At 40.0% G+C, this 17,672-nt stretch overlaps 1 protein-coding gene across 2 annotated transcripts in view; it reads right to left on the bottom strand.

Annotated features, from left to right (window-relative positions):
• fibcd1b (fibrinogen C domain containing 1b) overlaps positions 1–17,672 on the bottom strand; it is a 152,762-nt gene that overhangs the window by 75,376 nt on the left and 59,714 nt on the right. For both annotated transcript variants that reach the window (XM_033647333.2, XM_033647334.2), the window contains one exon: positions 11,500–11,659. In XM_033647333.2, coding sequence (XP_033503224.1) covers positions 11,500–11,659 — 160 coding nt within the window. The remainder of the gene's footprint in view (positions 1–11,499; positions 11,660–17,672) is intronic.

The following is a 17,672-nucleotide window of genomic DNA, read 5'->3' on the forward strand; positions in this document are numbered from 1 at the left end:
ATTTCTCTGTGTAAGCCTTGACTACTGAGCTCTGACTTTCATCATCATCACACATAAATGGTAACATTTCCCAGTTCTTCTTTTCATTACAGGGAACCGAAGCTGTCTGGGTTCCACGGGACATTAAAAAAAAAGAGACTCATCATTATTTAAGAATTTGGTCCTCTATAACAAGGGCTTTCAAAGTTTTCAGTTTAATGATCCCTTGCAGCGGAGACTTTTTTCTTCCAAGGACCCCCCCCCCATGATTGTGCTGATACTCCAGGTCTACTTCAGCTTCACAACTTTGTTCACACATAATTTAACGCAGATGAATTCTCTAGTGTGTGTGCTTATTTATTCAATCCATACCTTTCCATTCCAGAGACAACATGTAACCTTGCTATCTTAATGACATTTTGTGTGACAAAAAGTTTCTAGTCTTGCCTACAACCAGTTGTTTCAAGGGATGGGCCGATCAATATTAAATAATCAATACTACAGATACGTTTTCATTTTGAAGATTGTGTACTGTTGCACGTATTGTTATGTGTACTCAAACAATGTATGGGTGCTCACATGCAGTGCACTGTAATGCGTACCTTGACTACTTTAATGCGACATAAGTGCAGTGAAAGCTGAACAAAAGAGGAAAAAACCATAAGAAAGAGAACTTGGAGCTGCAGCAGAAAAGAAGGGAGGAGGAGGGAAATGCTTCAGCCTCCAGACCTCCGACACAGAGACAGGGTTCACTGGCAGAGTCTCCTCAGAGAGGCTCAGGCAATATATATGCAGGTAGTAGTGATATTAATATTTTAGTCAAATTGGGTCGTCAGCATTGAATAATGTTACATTTTCAAACTGCAATTGGTCATCATTAGCTGTTGCTTCAGTAGACTGATTATTCACCTCGTAAATCATGACACATTGCTCTCCCCTACATGAGTACAAAAGCCGCTTTAACCTGTTGAGATCCCCTGTCCTGTCTAATTTACATAACTTTTGTAGGATGTCAAGCTCGATGATACTGTCCTCTGATTCCTCCCAAATGCATCAACTTATTTAATGGGATGTCTATAAGCCAATCACAGTGTTCCACATCATCTAAAGTAAACTGCAGTAGAGCCACACCCCGTTTATTAACAAGCATGGCCAACCGAGGCAATGAGGATGAGCAAGGAACATTTAAATCTAATAATTAGGGCTGTAATCAACCAAAGAAAGTTTGGATCAACTGAAATTCTACCTACTCTTCAACCAATCGATTGGTCTATGGGGGGAAAAAATCTGCATGTTATTTCCAGAATAAATAAATTGCCACAGTGCACTGAAAGCGCTGTTTTTTTGTTTTCCTATCACAGGGCTCGACATTAACACTTGCCCAGGCAAGTTATCTCCATTTTCAGGCAAGTGGAATTCCTCAAGTGGAAAATAAATGTGATTTCAAATGTAGTATATCTGAAAATAATCTGCGCACTGTAACACTTTTGCACCTGAGCAGCGTGTATGTTGTCTTACTACTAAACATTGAACAGGTTTGATGAAATCTTTCTGACATATTGTACACTTTAGAAGTTGCGGTTGAGGATGTCATGTACAACATACTTTTACTAATGTTAAATATCTCTACAACATTGCATGTCAGACACAGATTCAGTATTTTTAGCCCAGAAGCTATGTTAGCCATCATGCTGCTCCAACAAGGGCGGTGTAGTCCTATCCCTTTCAGAGGATTTATAACCCAGCCTTAAATTGTTGTGTCTTTTTGGAGTAAAATAAGTCCATTGTGATATAATCTGACCTCAAATGTCCCTTGAGATTATCTATCCATCTTCAGAATAAAAATGAGAGTTGAAAAATGTTTTTATTTGGGTAAAACGCTGGGCTCATCACTGTCACCACCCATTCAGTCAAAGTAGAAAAGAGGCGGGACAAATACCACAAAGACCAACCATCACAGAAGACAAATAGGCTACTGAATCCACTGCTGAACAAAAACTGCAGTTTTCATATGGCAAAAGTAACATTTTAGTGGATTCACAGCCTTGTTAAATTAACCAGCACTTGTCCAACCAATGACAATTTGGTCAGACAAGAGCATATCGATCAAACGACCAACCGACCAAAAGGTGACAGCCCTACTAGTTACCATATTGTTAAAGTACATAATTTGTGTTCAAAGTAAACATGAGATTTTATATTACTTACAAAAAAAATCATATTAAAGTTTTATAGCAATCCATACACTGGAATGGACGGGAGACCTGAATGTCACTGGAATATGAATACGGAAGTGATGTTTAAATAGAGAAATACTGTTCTAATTAGATTTTCTAATGATAAAATCTGCTTATGTTACATCCTTTTAATTATGTACACAGAATATTCATCTAAGGAGAATTTCAACATACTGTTGTCTGGAGATACTTCAGGATTAAAAGATATTTTGAGCAGTGACGATAATATATACAATACAAAATATATATGCAATGTGTTTAAAAGCATCACCTTAGTCATTATACACACACACACACACACACACACACATATAGATAGATATAGATATGAGTTAACCATTCATGGAAAATAAATCAACTCTTTTTTTTCTTACAAGAAAAGGTCTATTGAGATAATTTATTGTCAGTTTTACTATTAAGTGATTCCTGCAATGATCTGCCTTCAGAATTTTCAGCCATTGGAATGGACAGAAAAAATACCACATAATCAGGTATCCTAACTGAAAAAACCCCACTTATTATGAATGTGCAAAACTGTATTAAAAACTTACTTGAATAATGTCATCCAGAAATAGTGTTGATGAACCACATCATGATACAGAAATCTGACCAGACTAATCTAGACTGTAGAGGTAATTATAAATGCACTTTCTTTTATGGTAGCCAACCCTATAAAAGCTGTGCAGTGTAATATAGCTGATATATATGCTCGTGTAAAGAGTACAATGAATACTTAGGCAAGTGCTGCTGCCACCAAAGCATACATGATTGGACTTGTTGCTCAAATGTTTGGACAGCAACAAGTGAAACAGACTTGAGGCCTGTCCATCAGAGACTTCTATAGAGACTCTACAGCCTCACACCTTCACAGATTTGACATGATTACGGTTACTGTAGAGTAAGTACGGCTGAAGTCCATAGGGGCTCAGTCCGCAACTCCAGAGGGTTGGCATTTGGATTCAGCCAGCGTTTCCTGCCTTCAGTTATGATTGTCTGCATTTTGCCTCATCATCCAGCTTTCCTGTTGACTGTTTCTGCCTGCTTGTTATACCTATTGTGGACTTCATGGTCCCATTTATTCTATATTCTTCATACTGTCAAGACCAATGCCAACAATTTGTCTGTCTCTTTTTTTTGGAGCAAACTTGACTCAAACAGGAGGAAATGGTGCAATTTGTTGTGGACTATTTTCAGCTGTGGATTTGATGCACTATTGAGGCAGCAGGATGTGGAATCAACTTAAAAGAATGCTAGTGTTGGCAAAAAAAAGGAACAGGTCGCTCGGGTCGATGTGGCTCATTGATGTGTTTTTAATCGTTTTTAGGCAACAATGGAAGTCTATCAGACAGAGTTATAGGCTGTCAGGCTTTAGATACATAGTCAGTAATTGTAAGTAAGATCATTCAGTGTTAGTTTTTGTCTTTTCATTTCCTGACAATAAGAAAATGTAGAAGCAGACACCAGACATATCCTTCAAGGAGACATTTTGTATCTAATGATGTGTGCTTGGTGTGGTGTGGTGGGGTGTGTGTGTGTGTATGCTTTGTGTTAGCAATGGGATGGGACCTTTGAGGAGAGTATCTGCTCTGAATCTCATCTGTTTGGCGGCAAAATCCTTAGTCGCATAAACCCTTCAAAGTAAATCACTCTGACATCACAGGCACAGCACAGTAGGAACTGAACTCATTTAAATGCACCCTGTCCTCGCAACTCCAGAGAGCACTGCTCATCTGTGGCAGCCATTATAGTTGTTTCCAACCATGCACATGTCGGCCTCAAACTCTTCTCTTTATGTTCTATCTTTCTCTTTTGTTTGAAAATGCAATACCAGAGAAGTGAATAATTAAATTGGCAGCAAAAATAACAAAAAAATAAAGAAATATTCCAAACGTCAAGCCAATACTTGTACTTGCATGCTTGTTACAGGCAACAGAAATGGGCTCTCACTTGTTAATCCTTTCCGTATTGTAAAGCCACTGTGCAACAGTAAGGCAAAATCAGGCAGACCACGAACTGAAAAGTAGGACTTCTGCAGTGGTTTTTGTACAACTCCTGCTACCGTTTGAGCTGAGAGGGGCTTCACTGCTGTCAGGTCTGGATTCATCTAACTTTGAAAATTTAATATGGTCTTATGGGAATCCAATGCAAACAGTATAGCGATGAATACTTCAAACATCCACAGACACAGTGGGACAGACAAGCAGTCAAAGATATTCACGGCTGTGCCCAAACTTAAACACATATGCACACAGCCATAAAGAGACAGACATTAAATACTGAAAACAAGCTGTTGCGTATGTGGATACAGTTTTTATTTATCTACCTACTGTGCCGTAGTAAGAACAGTTATTATAAAAGATGATAAGTACCTAGAGTACTGAGCCTATGTCAGAAGTCACATAGAATTACAAATGGATATATACAGTAGGGTTAGTGACACATCCTATTATCTGTTATTCTGGTGTAGCATGTACATCAAGTATCTTAACACCAGAATGCTAATGGTAAGAGCTGTTATTTCTAAACAGCCAAAAGCAAGTTAACCCACACAAGAATGCCATAATAATGAACCCAAGGATATATTGCATAATAAATAAACATGGGCATTTAGAGATGATGTATATGTTGTGTATCAGTTTTAAACAGAAGTGATGTTTTTGTTGTTTTTCTTGCTGTTCTCTAGTTCAGTGTAGATGTCTTTGATGAAATGTCAAGGCTGCGCTACACAAAAACACTGACTTGCCGCTGGCTGCTTGGTTGTAGTTTGTCCTGACTGTAGCTCTGAGGAGTAAACGGAGTGGAAACCTGCAAAGAGCTACATTACAAGAAGGATTTGGTGGACTTAATGTAGAGAATATATATATTATTCATGTGCAGATTACATTAACAAATCCTTACCATAGTTTTTTCTGTGTTTTTTATGCCATGCTTTAAATTTTGTTTTGCGTTCATGATCAGCTGTTGGTGCTAAAAAATAAATTTAAAAAACCCCAATAGCAATGTCTCTTCCCAGAGATCATGACACAGTTTCTCAAGATAATCCACAGACCTTGTTGTGAGCAGTTTTATGAGGGAACTATTATCACCATATCACCGCGCAGAGTGAAGTGTGCACCACAAGCAGAGTGCCATCTCGTTCCATTATATTAGAGAGAAGGCAGACATCTCCAACACTTGGTATCTAACACCAAAACAATCTAGGTTGATAAATAGCACTCCAAGTGAAAGGAAAAATATGTTTTTTTGATTTTGGGGTGAACTGTCTTATTATCAGGTCGTTATTTCCCCCTTCCTTGCCTCTACAGAGACCAGGACAGTGTATTGTCAGGTCAGTTATATCTGTTGTGAGGACAGGAGTGGGTAAAATTGTTGCTTGACAGATTCAGCGCTATAGAAAGGGCTAACACTAATAACAATGCTGACTTTGGTTTCAAGGTAAATGCTTTCTTCTGTAAGCTGTTGAGAACATACAGAACTACGGGTAATTCTCTAGAACGCTCACATTAAATGGAAGATATGGTGAGCAAGGATATATTTATTCTCCCAAAGTCTTTCATCAATGTCAGAAAGAATAGTTTATATACGCCTTCAGCATGAATTGTATCTCACAGTCCAGTGTGCTGTTGCTGAGGCGGTTTTGCACAGCCACTAATGAATAGGTCTGCATATTTCAGTAACCCCAAATCCCCAAAGTGATAAGTATGTATGTATATATTTTCAAATCCCACTAATTTGTGTACATTTTCATTTTTTAAGCTTTAAGAGTTAAACACACTGATAAAAGGCTTTTAAAATGTACTGGTTAAAAGCTTCTTTCCCATACAAAGTTGCTGCACATGCAGGAACTCCTCATGTAGCAGAAATGATGCATAATGAGCTGTAATCCCTGACAGACAGCAGACAGAACTGGACACCTGTTTCCAGGAGGGTCAGTATGAACTATCATCGGCTAACAGAAGCAGCCGATGAGCCAATCTCCAGCAGAAACAACAGGGCTGATGTAATCATCATTACAACCTTGTTCTGGCTGCTGACTTTACCGTGTTGTGCAGGGAAGGATTTTGTGGAGTTGATTTTGGAGCTCATACATAATTATTCCTTATTATGAACACTTTAGCAGACATTTTCCCAAATAACGTAAGAATGCAAACACATGTATAATCTAATAAAATGCAAAACACTAACCCTACAATAAATATTACCTCGTATTATTCAGTCTCTCTGTAGAGATTTTTAGAACAGTGATGTTACTTCACATCACGTTGCATCACATTGTAATTGTGTTCTCCTCATACAAGTGCATGCAGCGGGGGATGCTATGCAGCTCATAAATTGACTAATGATTGCCTTAGCAATGGGAAGCAGTGTTGTGTCTGTCTTTGTCGCTGTTACCATTAATATACTGTAGAGCCAGGAGACAACAAATTAAAATAAAGCTCCAAGAAATTATGACACAATTGAGTTATAATACCTGCTGTGAGATAACAATTCTGCTAAGATGTGAGGGATAATTTCTCCACCAATTAATTTATACTTTATTGCTACTCACGATTCTGCTATGTTTGTTCTAACTGTTTACTGATTGCTGCAGATAATCTGGTTAAAGCAGGATTTTACTGTTGTAAAGATGGTCTTTTCATAAAATTGGGCTGTCGATGCAGCAGAGAGACACAGATGCTTTTAAAAGTGGTGCCACATGACCAGAGAAAACAAAGGAAAAGGGCTGTGGCTTTTGCTTTGCTCTGGAGGTAGATAACCTACAACTACCAGAATGCACAGCGCCACACCAGACCGATAAATGCTCCTGCTGGTGGTTGATGCAATGCGAGCTTGACCTTTTTAGACAGGAAACAATAGGAGGTAGGTAACAAACAGTCTTGAATTACAGTTAAATAATAAGTTAAAATATGTTTCTGAGAACATGTGAGGTAAGAGATAGGCAATGCAGCAACATACTCTTGATTCATATTTGATCAGCACTGCTTAGTTTTCCAGTTTGATCTCAGTTTTTTTAAGCCTTAGTTTTTACAATACAGGACACAGTGTAATGCCCACTTCCTGTTTAGAGATTCGCATATTACAGCCAAACAGTGCACTTAAATATATTTCTGAACACATTTTAGGGGACAAAGAGGCAATGCAGTAACAGAACCTGGTTCATATTTGATCACTGCTGCCATTTGATCTGAGTTTGGTCCGAGCTTGAGAGAGTGAGGGGGGCGGGTCTCTGTCTTGATCCACTCCCATACTCTTTTGGTGCTTCTCAGAATCAAGGAAGGATCCTTAGACGGCTGAATTTCAATGAGGCTATGTCATAAAATCCCACCAAAAAACTGCTCCAGTTTCAAGGATCCTTCCAATTCTACCGAGGACCGAGTCCTACCTTCAGGGAATTTTCAAGATTGCATGTGTGTATCCACAGTAAAGCTCAGATTCTCTGCCCGACGGTGCCACTGGCCACGCACATGTGAGTTGTCGACGGTGACAAAGTTTGTGTCGGCTTTGTCGAGTGTACCAAGTGCAGACCGATGCTGGTATATGACAGCAAAAGACAGGGACCTCGACACTTAAGAGGCACATGAAGAAGGCTTGCCATGGAAAGAAAGACGACAGTCAGCCTTCAATGTCCATGTTCGTATCCTTAAAAAAATGTCGGGTTTAAACCGGACTCGGGCTCATAATTACAGTTAAAGGGACGGGCCTGGCTCAGACAGAACATGCACAGGCTCGGGTGGGGTCGGGCTGGATTTTTTGGGCCTGGTCTAAGCTCTAATCCACAGCGGGCCTGAAGTACCCACAATTCCTTGTGCGTCATTTGCTGTAATTAAAGACGAGGCCTCTTCAATGATGCACACAATGTGTGTTCACTGGATGCTAGGAAGGAGTCTTGCCAAGCCTCTTTTGGACCTGACTTGGAAGGACCCATCCTACCAAGGAAGTATCCTTGACTTTGAGTCTGTGGTATCAGGCATATGAAAATGCAGAAGTAAAATCTGTAGTTTGAGCAACAGCCCTCGAGCCAACAAAAATTCAGTGAAAGATTTAAGCTGAGAGATGAGCAGGGAGATCTGGGCGCTGGTAAGATGGAGGGAAGTTTACTGCAGTTCATTTACACATATTACCCATACTGTTATGACTCGAAACTGGTTAAAAATCAGCAAAGTATTCCTTGAAGGCAAGAAAATTGTGGAAGGTGGTGTCTGGCTTAAAACTGTGTGAAACAGATGGCTGAGCCACCAGTGGAAAAGTTCAGCACCATGGACAGAGCTCTCTGCTGGCCTTTGAAAACTCTGTATCACCAAATGTCTGCTTTCTAAGAATAAATTGGCCAGTTTTTCTGTGTTTTTTTCAGATTATTCAGTGGGGTTTTAAATAGTTTATTTAGCTTGAGGAGATTTTTAACCCATAAAGCAACACTTTATTTGTCAGTTCATCTGAAAAAATCTAACCATTAAAACTGGAAATAAATGGTTTTCATGGGACAGATATGCTGTGATATTTTTTGGTTGTGATCTGTGATCTACCTCCAGTTAACTTTAGATTACATTGTGCATTACTGTATAAATATAACATGAACATCGAGTTTTTCCGAGTAATAATGCAGTGGGTTATGCAGGGTTTGGAAGTGTAGGCTTTATTAACTACTGCTGAAATTTCTTAACTGGCTCATTATAACAACAGGATGCAGAATGTAAATGTAAAATGTAAATACACACACAAGGTTGCTCTGCTGCTTTGCATTGCCTCTAGTACAGGAGCTATTCATTTTTTCAACAACAGATTGAACACATTTTCCATATAGTTTTTACCTGTTGGAGGCCCATGAAGAGAAAAATAAATAAAGCACTCATGTAAAATTAACATGGAGCAGCATGGTGTTCACACGGCAAGCACAGCTTCTGTGGTCAGTGCAGCAGCTTCAGTTGATTATAATGGACGTGCTCTGCTGTGGGCATGCTGCAGCAGAGATGTCACGGTCCATCCATGTCCCATGTATTTTGGACAGAAGATACATCTACACTCACTGGCAACTTTATAAGGTACACCTTCAGAACTGACTTAATTCAATGTGGCATAGATTCAACAAGGTACTGGAAACATTCCGCAGAGATTTTGGTCCATATTGACATGATGGCATCAGGCAGCTGCTGCAGATTTTGTCGGCTGTACAACCATGATGTGGAGGCCTCTGGAGTACAATGAACTCATTGTCATGTTCAAGAAACCAGCTTGAAATGATGTGAGCTTTGTGACATGGTGCGTTATCCTGCTGGAAGTAGCAATCAGAAGATGGGTACACTGTGTTGCTACAATACTCAGGTAGGCTGTGGCATTTTAACAATGCTCAATTGGTACTAAGGGGCCCAAAGTGTGCCAAGAAAATATCCCCCACACCATTACACCACCACCAGCAGCCTGAAACGTTGATACAAGGCAAGATGGATCCATGCTTTCACATTGTTTACAAAAAATTCTGACCCTACCATCTGAATGTGGCAGCAGAAATCAAGACTCATCAGACCAGGCAACGTTTTCCCATCTTCTATTGTCCAGTTTTGGTGAGCCTGTCTGAAATGTATCCTCAGTTTCCTGTTCTTAGCCGACAGGAGTGGCACCCGGTGTGGTTTCTGCTGCTGTAGCCCATCTGCCTCAAGGTTTGACGTGTTGTTTGCTCAGAGATGGTCTTCTGCAGACCCTTGGTTGTGACAAGTGGTTATTTGAGTTACTGTTATCTTTCTATCATCTTGAACCAGTCTGACCATTCTCCTCTGACCCGTGACATCAACAAGACATTTTGGCCCAGAGAACTGACGCTCATTGGGTATTTTCTCTTTTTCTGACACCCCTGTAAACCCTAGAGATGGTTGTGCATGAAAATCCCAGAAGATGAGCAGTTTCTGAAATACTCAGACCTGCTTGTCTGGCACCAACAACTATGCCACGTTCAAAGTCACTTAAATCACCTTTATTCCCCAATTCTGATGCTCGATCAGAAGGTCGTCTTGACCATGTCTACGTGCCTAAATGTGCTGAGTTGCTGCCACGTTATTGGCTGATTAGCTATTTGCATTAACAAGCAGTTGGACAGCTGTACTTAATAAAGTTGTTGGTGAGTATATCTCAGTGATTCTCAACCTTTTTCCTGTCAGGGACCCTCAAAGTGATCGACATTGCCCCCCCCCCCCTGCATTTGATAAAGTTTTGCTTCAGGGTCCTCTATCTGAAAAGATTTTGGTTATTAAACTGATTAAGACTGGAATTCTATAGCTGTCAACTACATTGGAAGGAGATAACCATGGAGGAAGTGAAACTCTCAGTGATCAGAATGTTCACTCTTATAACTCTTGCTCATATTGGGCTCACTTCCACAGTGAATTAATAGGTAAAATAAACTATTTCTCATTTTTCTGAGGACCCTGAAACTCTTTCAAGGATCCCTGAATCCCTGGTTAAGATCTGCTGATCTAAATTAAAAATCATAGTTTGGTTTTAAAATGTGTGTATAGTCAAACTCCTGAGAGATCCACTGATAGTTTTAACTTAAAGGTGTATAATCTATTCTGAAGAAGAAAGAGACACATACTAACTAATTGCTCATTTAAATCAATTAGGCTGTTGAATCCACAGGCCTAAACCGACAGTAAGATGCTAATTAATAAAAAACCCAATGCATCATGTGAAGCACTCCAGCTCCTGAGAGCAAAAGTAAAAGCACATGCCTTTGCCCTCATGTTTGCAAATTTATGAGACATCTTCCATATTCTCAAGCTGCGCTGCTCACACAGGAACGTGAACACTGCAAAGCAAATCCAACAGGGGGAATGCCATCGGGTATACTGTGCCTGCTTGAAAGCCTTCCAGTGGGATGATGCCTCAGGCCCTTCTCTGCCTCTCAGCAACACAGCCCAGTGGACATGCAAGTCATTTCTCATGTACAGTAAAAAATTCCACATCTCTACCAAGGCCACTGGATAATGTGGATGAGATGTAGCCCAGGGAAACATACTGATATCACCGGAAGAGGTTGACTTGAATGAATATGTGGTAAGATGGATGACAGACCACACCGGAATGTAATTTTACAAAATAGTGGAGTTGGTTCAACAGGGGATGAGATCACGACACGGAGCAGAAGGTCAAACATGTAGGTAGCCAGTGATGTATGAATAATATATACAGAGACAGAGGAATAAATTGAATAGCAGACAGACAAATCTACAAAGAAAGAATCCAATCTCGCCCGACAGGTACAAATAGTCAAGCCACGCCTCATTTCGCTTACCATTGGCGCAGCCCTTGAAACGGGCCCCTCTGACTGGTGCCCTCTGCAAGTCGGCCTTGACACGCGCCTTCAGGCCCACGTTCTCCTTCTGCATGGCATTGAGAGCATCACTCACCGAGTTCACCACCTTCACCATGTTGATCTGACTGTCTGACAGCAGCTGTAAAACGCACACACACAAATACACACAAATACACACAACACAGTTGCATTTATCAATAATGGACGGTAGTACAAGCTGTATATATTACTTCAACAAGGGTTTTTACAACCTTCCAGGCAGTCAGTGAATTCCATTTATTTCACATTATAAAAAGTATCTATCAGATGTGTAAAACGTTCTTAGTTATAATCCATAGAATTTCAATCTATAAAACATAATTTTTGAAGCTATTTATGGCTTGCATCGGATTGTCATCAAATCTACAATGCACCATTCCTGCACTGGATTTGTGTTTGACTCACAGAAAACAATGCATGTGCATGCTGGACGAAAAAAGGAGTAGCTGATTCCGGGCATTTATAAAGGAAACATATCTGCACTGGTACAAGTATTGTGATATAAAGAAGACATATATAAAGACATTTTCACCATGCTTGAACAGCTAAGGAAATATACAAGTTTCTTGTCTTCTTAAGTTGTATTTCTGTACGTTTCTTGCCTGCAGTCATTTGGAACGGACTGTTTGGGATCTGAATTGCTAAGTACTTCTTAGCGTTATCACCAGTAAGCACAGGTGTCGCCAAATCAACCAGAACCCGAAGCTTGCGGATTATGACTTTAAGATAAGCAATCCGAAACATTTTTTTTGCCTTTGATTTTGTCAGAGTTACATCACATTCGCATAGTAATGCACCTGCAAGAAGGGACTTAAAACATTCTCCTCTTTAGAGGGCTCAAGGATGATCCTCCATCTGACGTTTAAGAGCACAGCGACAAATCTTTATAATGGAAAAAGTGTACAAATTTACCTGATCTATATCACAATGTCTGGGTAATGTATGTCTGCTGGGTTTGATTCCATGTTTAATAGCTTGTAGGTGCTGCACTTAGATGTCGGTGCATCCTTGAACACACCAGCAAGGACAGTTCTCAGAGTAGCTTCAACTGTATAACCATGTGATGACAAAGTGACTTTGAAAAAAATAAGTTGAGGTGGACAAATGTTGAGCGTATTAAAAAGTCGGACTACAAAGTTTGAGCATTCTTTGGAAAATGAATGTACTCAATTTATAGTTAATCATACAGTACATAACCACGGGCACAGTAAAATCCTTTAGAGACTTTCAGAAACACACAAGTGCAAAGAGAGCCCTGTGTAGCAAAGCACCACATGGTACCCTATCCCATAATGCACCCTGGTGAATGCTGTGAATTTCAAAGCGCCCTGTGGGAAAGCTGGTGATGAATGTATGTGCTGGGCCTAGCAGAGAGCAGTGTAACCTCTCTGATCTGCTCTGGTCACATTCTTACCTGCAGCCCTTTATACACTGTTCATTGCCAAAAGGTTGTTTTCACATAGTGACCTAGTTAGCCAACACCTATGCACAGCCAGGTGTTGGGCCCCATATGTACACACACACTATACTTTTGCAGCTCAGAGTAATATTCCTGCTCTTCTTTGCACTCTCTCGCTCCCTTTCTTTCATTTTTCCACCACATACTCAAATGCACACCCACAAACACACACAAAGACCTGCAGTGCTGAAAGTCATATATAAGGGGTTCAGAGTCTTCTATCAAAGGTGTGTCTGTGCAGCTATATTCAGGTGTTAAAACTGCATTAGACAGAAACCCCGCTGGCCTTTCCGTGGCCTCAATAACTATGCAACACACCTCTGAGGCACAGCGAGCTGCACTGCAATCATATTACATGGGCACTGGGGCTTTAACCCACACACACAGTCATAAACAACAACAGCACATTTACGTACCCACATGCAAGTACAAAGGGAACCACACGCGGATGCATACAATCCAGTAATGACCCATTGTGCAGCTAGGCAGGATGCAGCAAAGAAAACTGGGTTATCTGCTTTGTGAATGTACTGTTGTTCAGTTTTTTGTATTTGTTTTTTTTTTTTTTTTCATGTGTGTGTGTGTGTGTGCATGAAGGAATACAGCAAAGTTGTTGCTTTTTGTACAGATTTTAAAATTAGGGAAAAACTAGTCCATACCCACTGAATACAGCATACCATACCATGACTTAGTCATACCAAAAATGAGAAAAAAAAAAACATTCAGCCACAGGGGGAGCCACAGCGATCAGTCACATTTTAGCCATTTTCAACCATTTTTCTGTTGTTATAGCACCACCCAGTTGCCAATTAGAGTTTAATTTCTCCAGTCACCTTGAGGAGTCCTGTTCTACGTATCTACCAAGTTTAGTAAAAATTGATATGGCTGTTAGGCCTAGATAAGAAATTAGCTCTCTAGCGCCCCCATTTTGTTTGATGGGGTCAATAATGGAGGGGTCCCCTCAGATTATGTGTGGTCATATGCCTACAAAGTTGTGCAGTGATCAGTGAAATCCTTGATATGTTATACACCTTTATGTGATGAGCCACGCCCTCTGCAATATTCATTGCCTTATAGAAGCTCAGTTTTAGTAAGTTTTCCAACTTTTGCCAAGAGGGAACTTTAGATATTGGTCCCTAGATTATGTTCACCCAGTTTCATGCAGATCGTTCAAACTTCCTAGGAAGAGATCGATTTTAAGTGTTTTTCAAAAAATTCAAAATGGCGGAAAATCTATATAACCGGAAGTTATGGGTTCTTGAGGCAAATTTGTTCCTCATGAGGAGAGGCATCTCTGTGCAAAGTTTCATGTCTCTACAACATACGGGGCATGAGATATGCCCATTCAAAGTTTGCAATTTCAATGGGTTGCTATAGCGCCCCCCTTTGGCCAATTGATGTAATATTGCTTCATTCGCATCCTCCCATGACCCTCTACCACTGTGCCAAATTTCACATGGATTGACCAAGTCAGTCAGGAGAAAAACGTGGAACAGACACACCCACACCCACATACACACAGACAGAGTTTTCACAGCGTCAGACAGACAGACAGAGTAAGATACACAGCTCACGTTTTATCAGACTCGGCTGTGCTAAGTTGCCGGAGCTATAAACTATCAAACTAAATGGAAAAAGAATTTGCACACTTGAATCATTGCAAAGAAACTTTTTAATTAGCAAGCTTTTGGTCAGAGACCTTCTTCACCGCATGAACAGTTAGCAAGTGAATGCAGCAGTATAAAAGGTGAAAAGAACATCGCTTGATTTGCCTTAATGCAAAACACTTGTATCAATCAGTTGAACCTGTGTGGCTAAATATCAAGGGGCTTGTAGCCCTGAGTATAGTGGATAGTTTTACAGAAGATTTTAAAAAGGTGTTAACATTACTTGATAAATTAGTTTGCCTCCAAGTGTTGTGAACTTCCAGTGCTGTAATTCCATTATAGTATACACTGACTGCATGTTCTTTTGTGTGTGTGTCTGTTGAAGGGGGGAAACAAAAGCAGAGGAGCGCCTGCAGTCTTAATTTTAAGCTTTGACTGACACATCAATTAGGATCATGATGTAATTAGCTCTCATTAGGCAGCCTTTCCATTGGCTCACAAAATCAGTCGCACCACAGCACCTAACACAAGGAGCTTGTTTTGTGTATGTCAAGCTTTAAACACAAGCAAATTCAGGCTTTTTTCCCTTGTTTTCATATGAAAACGTTTTTTTTTTTTTTTTTTTTTAAGAGGTCCTTTTAAAATCTCAACCTGATTTGCACAATAATGTGGGAGACAACTGCACTCAAATTCAAGCTTTTTGATTGTTTGAATCCATTTTGGTTTCAACCATAGTTATTCAAAGTGAGACCCACAGGCCAATCACTTTCCTTAGAAATATTTTGTGCAGCACCCAGAACATGACATGAATTGCATGTCTCATATTTTAATCATCCCCAGTCCTTTTCATAAATTTTACCTTCAATATATTTAGCATTTAAAGGTCCAGTGTGTAAGATTCAAGAGATTTATTGGCATCTAGCAGTGAGGATTTCAAATTGAAAGCAGATAAAACTCCTGCTTAGAATTTTTTCAGTGTTCACTCTTTTTACTCGGTCTCTTTCCCTCCAAAACAAATGGACCAGGTGAATAAAATCGGTCAAAACACTGCTTCTCCTATGTTGTTTGGCAAGTCCAGACAGGCTGCTCGCCCAGCACCTGCTAATGTGTGCTTACCTCTTTTCTCTGATAACTTAATGTGTGCTCACCTTATTACTGATACAGATGTTTTGGAGGTTTTTCGCCGGTACCTGCATTATCCGAAGAGGTCTCCTCCTTTCCAAAACAAAGGGACCGAATAAAACTGCCCTATCAAGAGCCAGTGTTTGGTTTGTCTGTTCTGGGCTACTGTAGAAACATGACGGTACAACATGGCAGACTCCTTAGACAAGAACTTGCTTTCTATGTAGATATAAATGGCTCATTCTAAAGTAACAAAAACACAGCATTGCTTATTTACAGGTGATTATACACTAAAGAAAACATAGGCCCACTTATTATATTCTATTTCTGCCAATATGTCTCCCAAAATCTCACACACTGGACCCTGAATACACTACCCGACTACTGGATCAAACGTTACCCTGCTAACAAGGGTCTGTCAGGTTAGGACAACTTGTGGAAAGCTACTGGTTGCTTGGCGACTAATGGCACTTTGCAGGTTGCACGTGAATTACGTTCAGTCATCAGTGTTTGAGCTGTTAGCTAAAGTTAGCAGTTTTAGTGGACTTGCATGGTTGAGGAGAAAATGAAGTTTGAGAAAAACTGGACTTCATCTGACCTCGGAGGATAGATAAATCGATTTGCCTTTTCTGAAAACAGGTGAATACGTTTCTCAAGAAGTTAAATGTTACACCATTTTGAGACCAATCACAAATCCTATGATGAGTTCATGGATGAAGAGAGCAAGGCTGGACAGTTTCAGTGAGACTTATCTGCCCAACAGTCAGTCTGCACAAGTCTTATGAAAAGGAGTAAAGTAAAAGGGTAGCTCACAAAATTGCCACGCATGGTAAGCAGTTCAGCGTTAGAGAGTTTGTGCAAGACTGCTTGGTGAAAGTGGTCGACATCTTATGTCCTGAACCTGTGTGGCACCCCTGGTTTTAAACTTTGTTTGTCTAATGTGTCCTAATTCAAATGTGTTCAACATGATTAAATTATTTTGTTAAAACACACAACAAATGTCTGATTTTGTAAGCCTTGATCAGATGTCCCATAAGACAGAGATGTATTCCCTGTGGGGTAAAATCACACAGCAGAAAGGAATTGCAAGACTGGAACTGGCGAGTCAAGAAAGTCATTCAGTCACCATCTGCCTAATACCACATCTTCACCTCACAGACAGTGGCTGTCCAGTCAAGTGGAGCCTGAAGGAGCAAATGGGAGAAGTGAGAGGAACCATCAAAAAGTCGCCCACTCTTTCCTACTTGACTGGTGTAGCCGTTGCAAGTTGAAAATAATTTAAACCCTCCAGCACATTCCTAGTTTTGCATGGCTTCACTTATAAATCTAAGTAACCAATAGGTTTGAAATGTAATGAGAAAAATTTCAAACAACTGTACTTGTCTGGACCCCGCTCGATCAATGCTTTGAACAGACTGGTAAACATACCTTCTAATAATGCTTTGTAAATGCTAAATGACATGGTTCTTGTTTCTTTAGAATTATCACTCCTCTGAGAAGTTGCCATGGATGCTGGAGCATGGAGTGTAATCTCAATATTGTAAAATTACTTCTCAGAGGCTCAGAGGCATCCTACTGGAGCCGAAACAATTAGGCGATTGATGGATTCGTCCATCGACAGAAAAGTAATCTACAACTATCGTTATCATTTTTACATAATTATGTATAAATGATTCCTCGTTTCAGTCATTTTCAAGCTGTTCCAGCTTCTCCAGTGTGAGCATGTACTGTTCATCTCTGTGTTACATCATTATAAAGTGAATATCTTCGGAATTTTTGATTGTTGGCTCGACAAAACATATACACTAAATATGTTATCTTGGGCTGTGCGACTTAGTGATGGGCATTTTTTCCCCACTATTTTTGGACATTTCATAAACAATTGAAATATTCAGCAGATTAATTAATAATGAATATATTCAGTA

This window comes from Epinephelus lanceolatus, chromosome 19 (assembly GCF_041903045.1).
Source record: "Epinephelus lanceolatus isolate andai-2023 chromosome 19, ASM4190304v1, whole genome shotgun sequence".
Lineage (NCBI taxonomy): Eukaryota > Metazoa > Chordata > Actinopteri > Perciformes > Serranidae > Epinephelus > Epinephelus lanceolatus.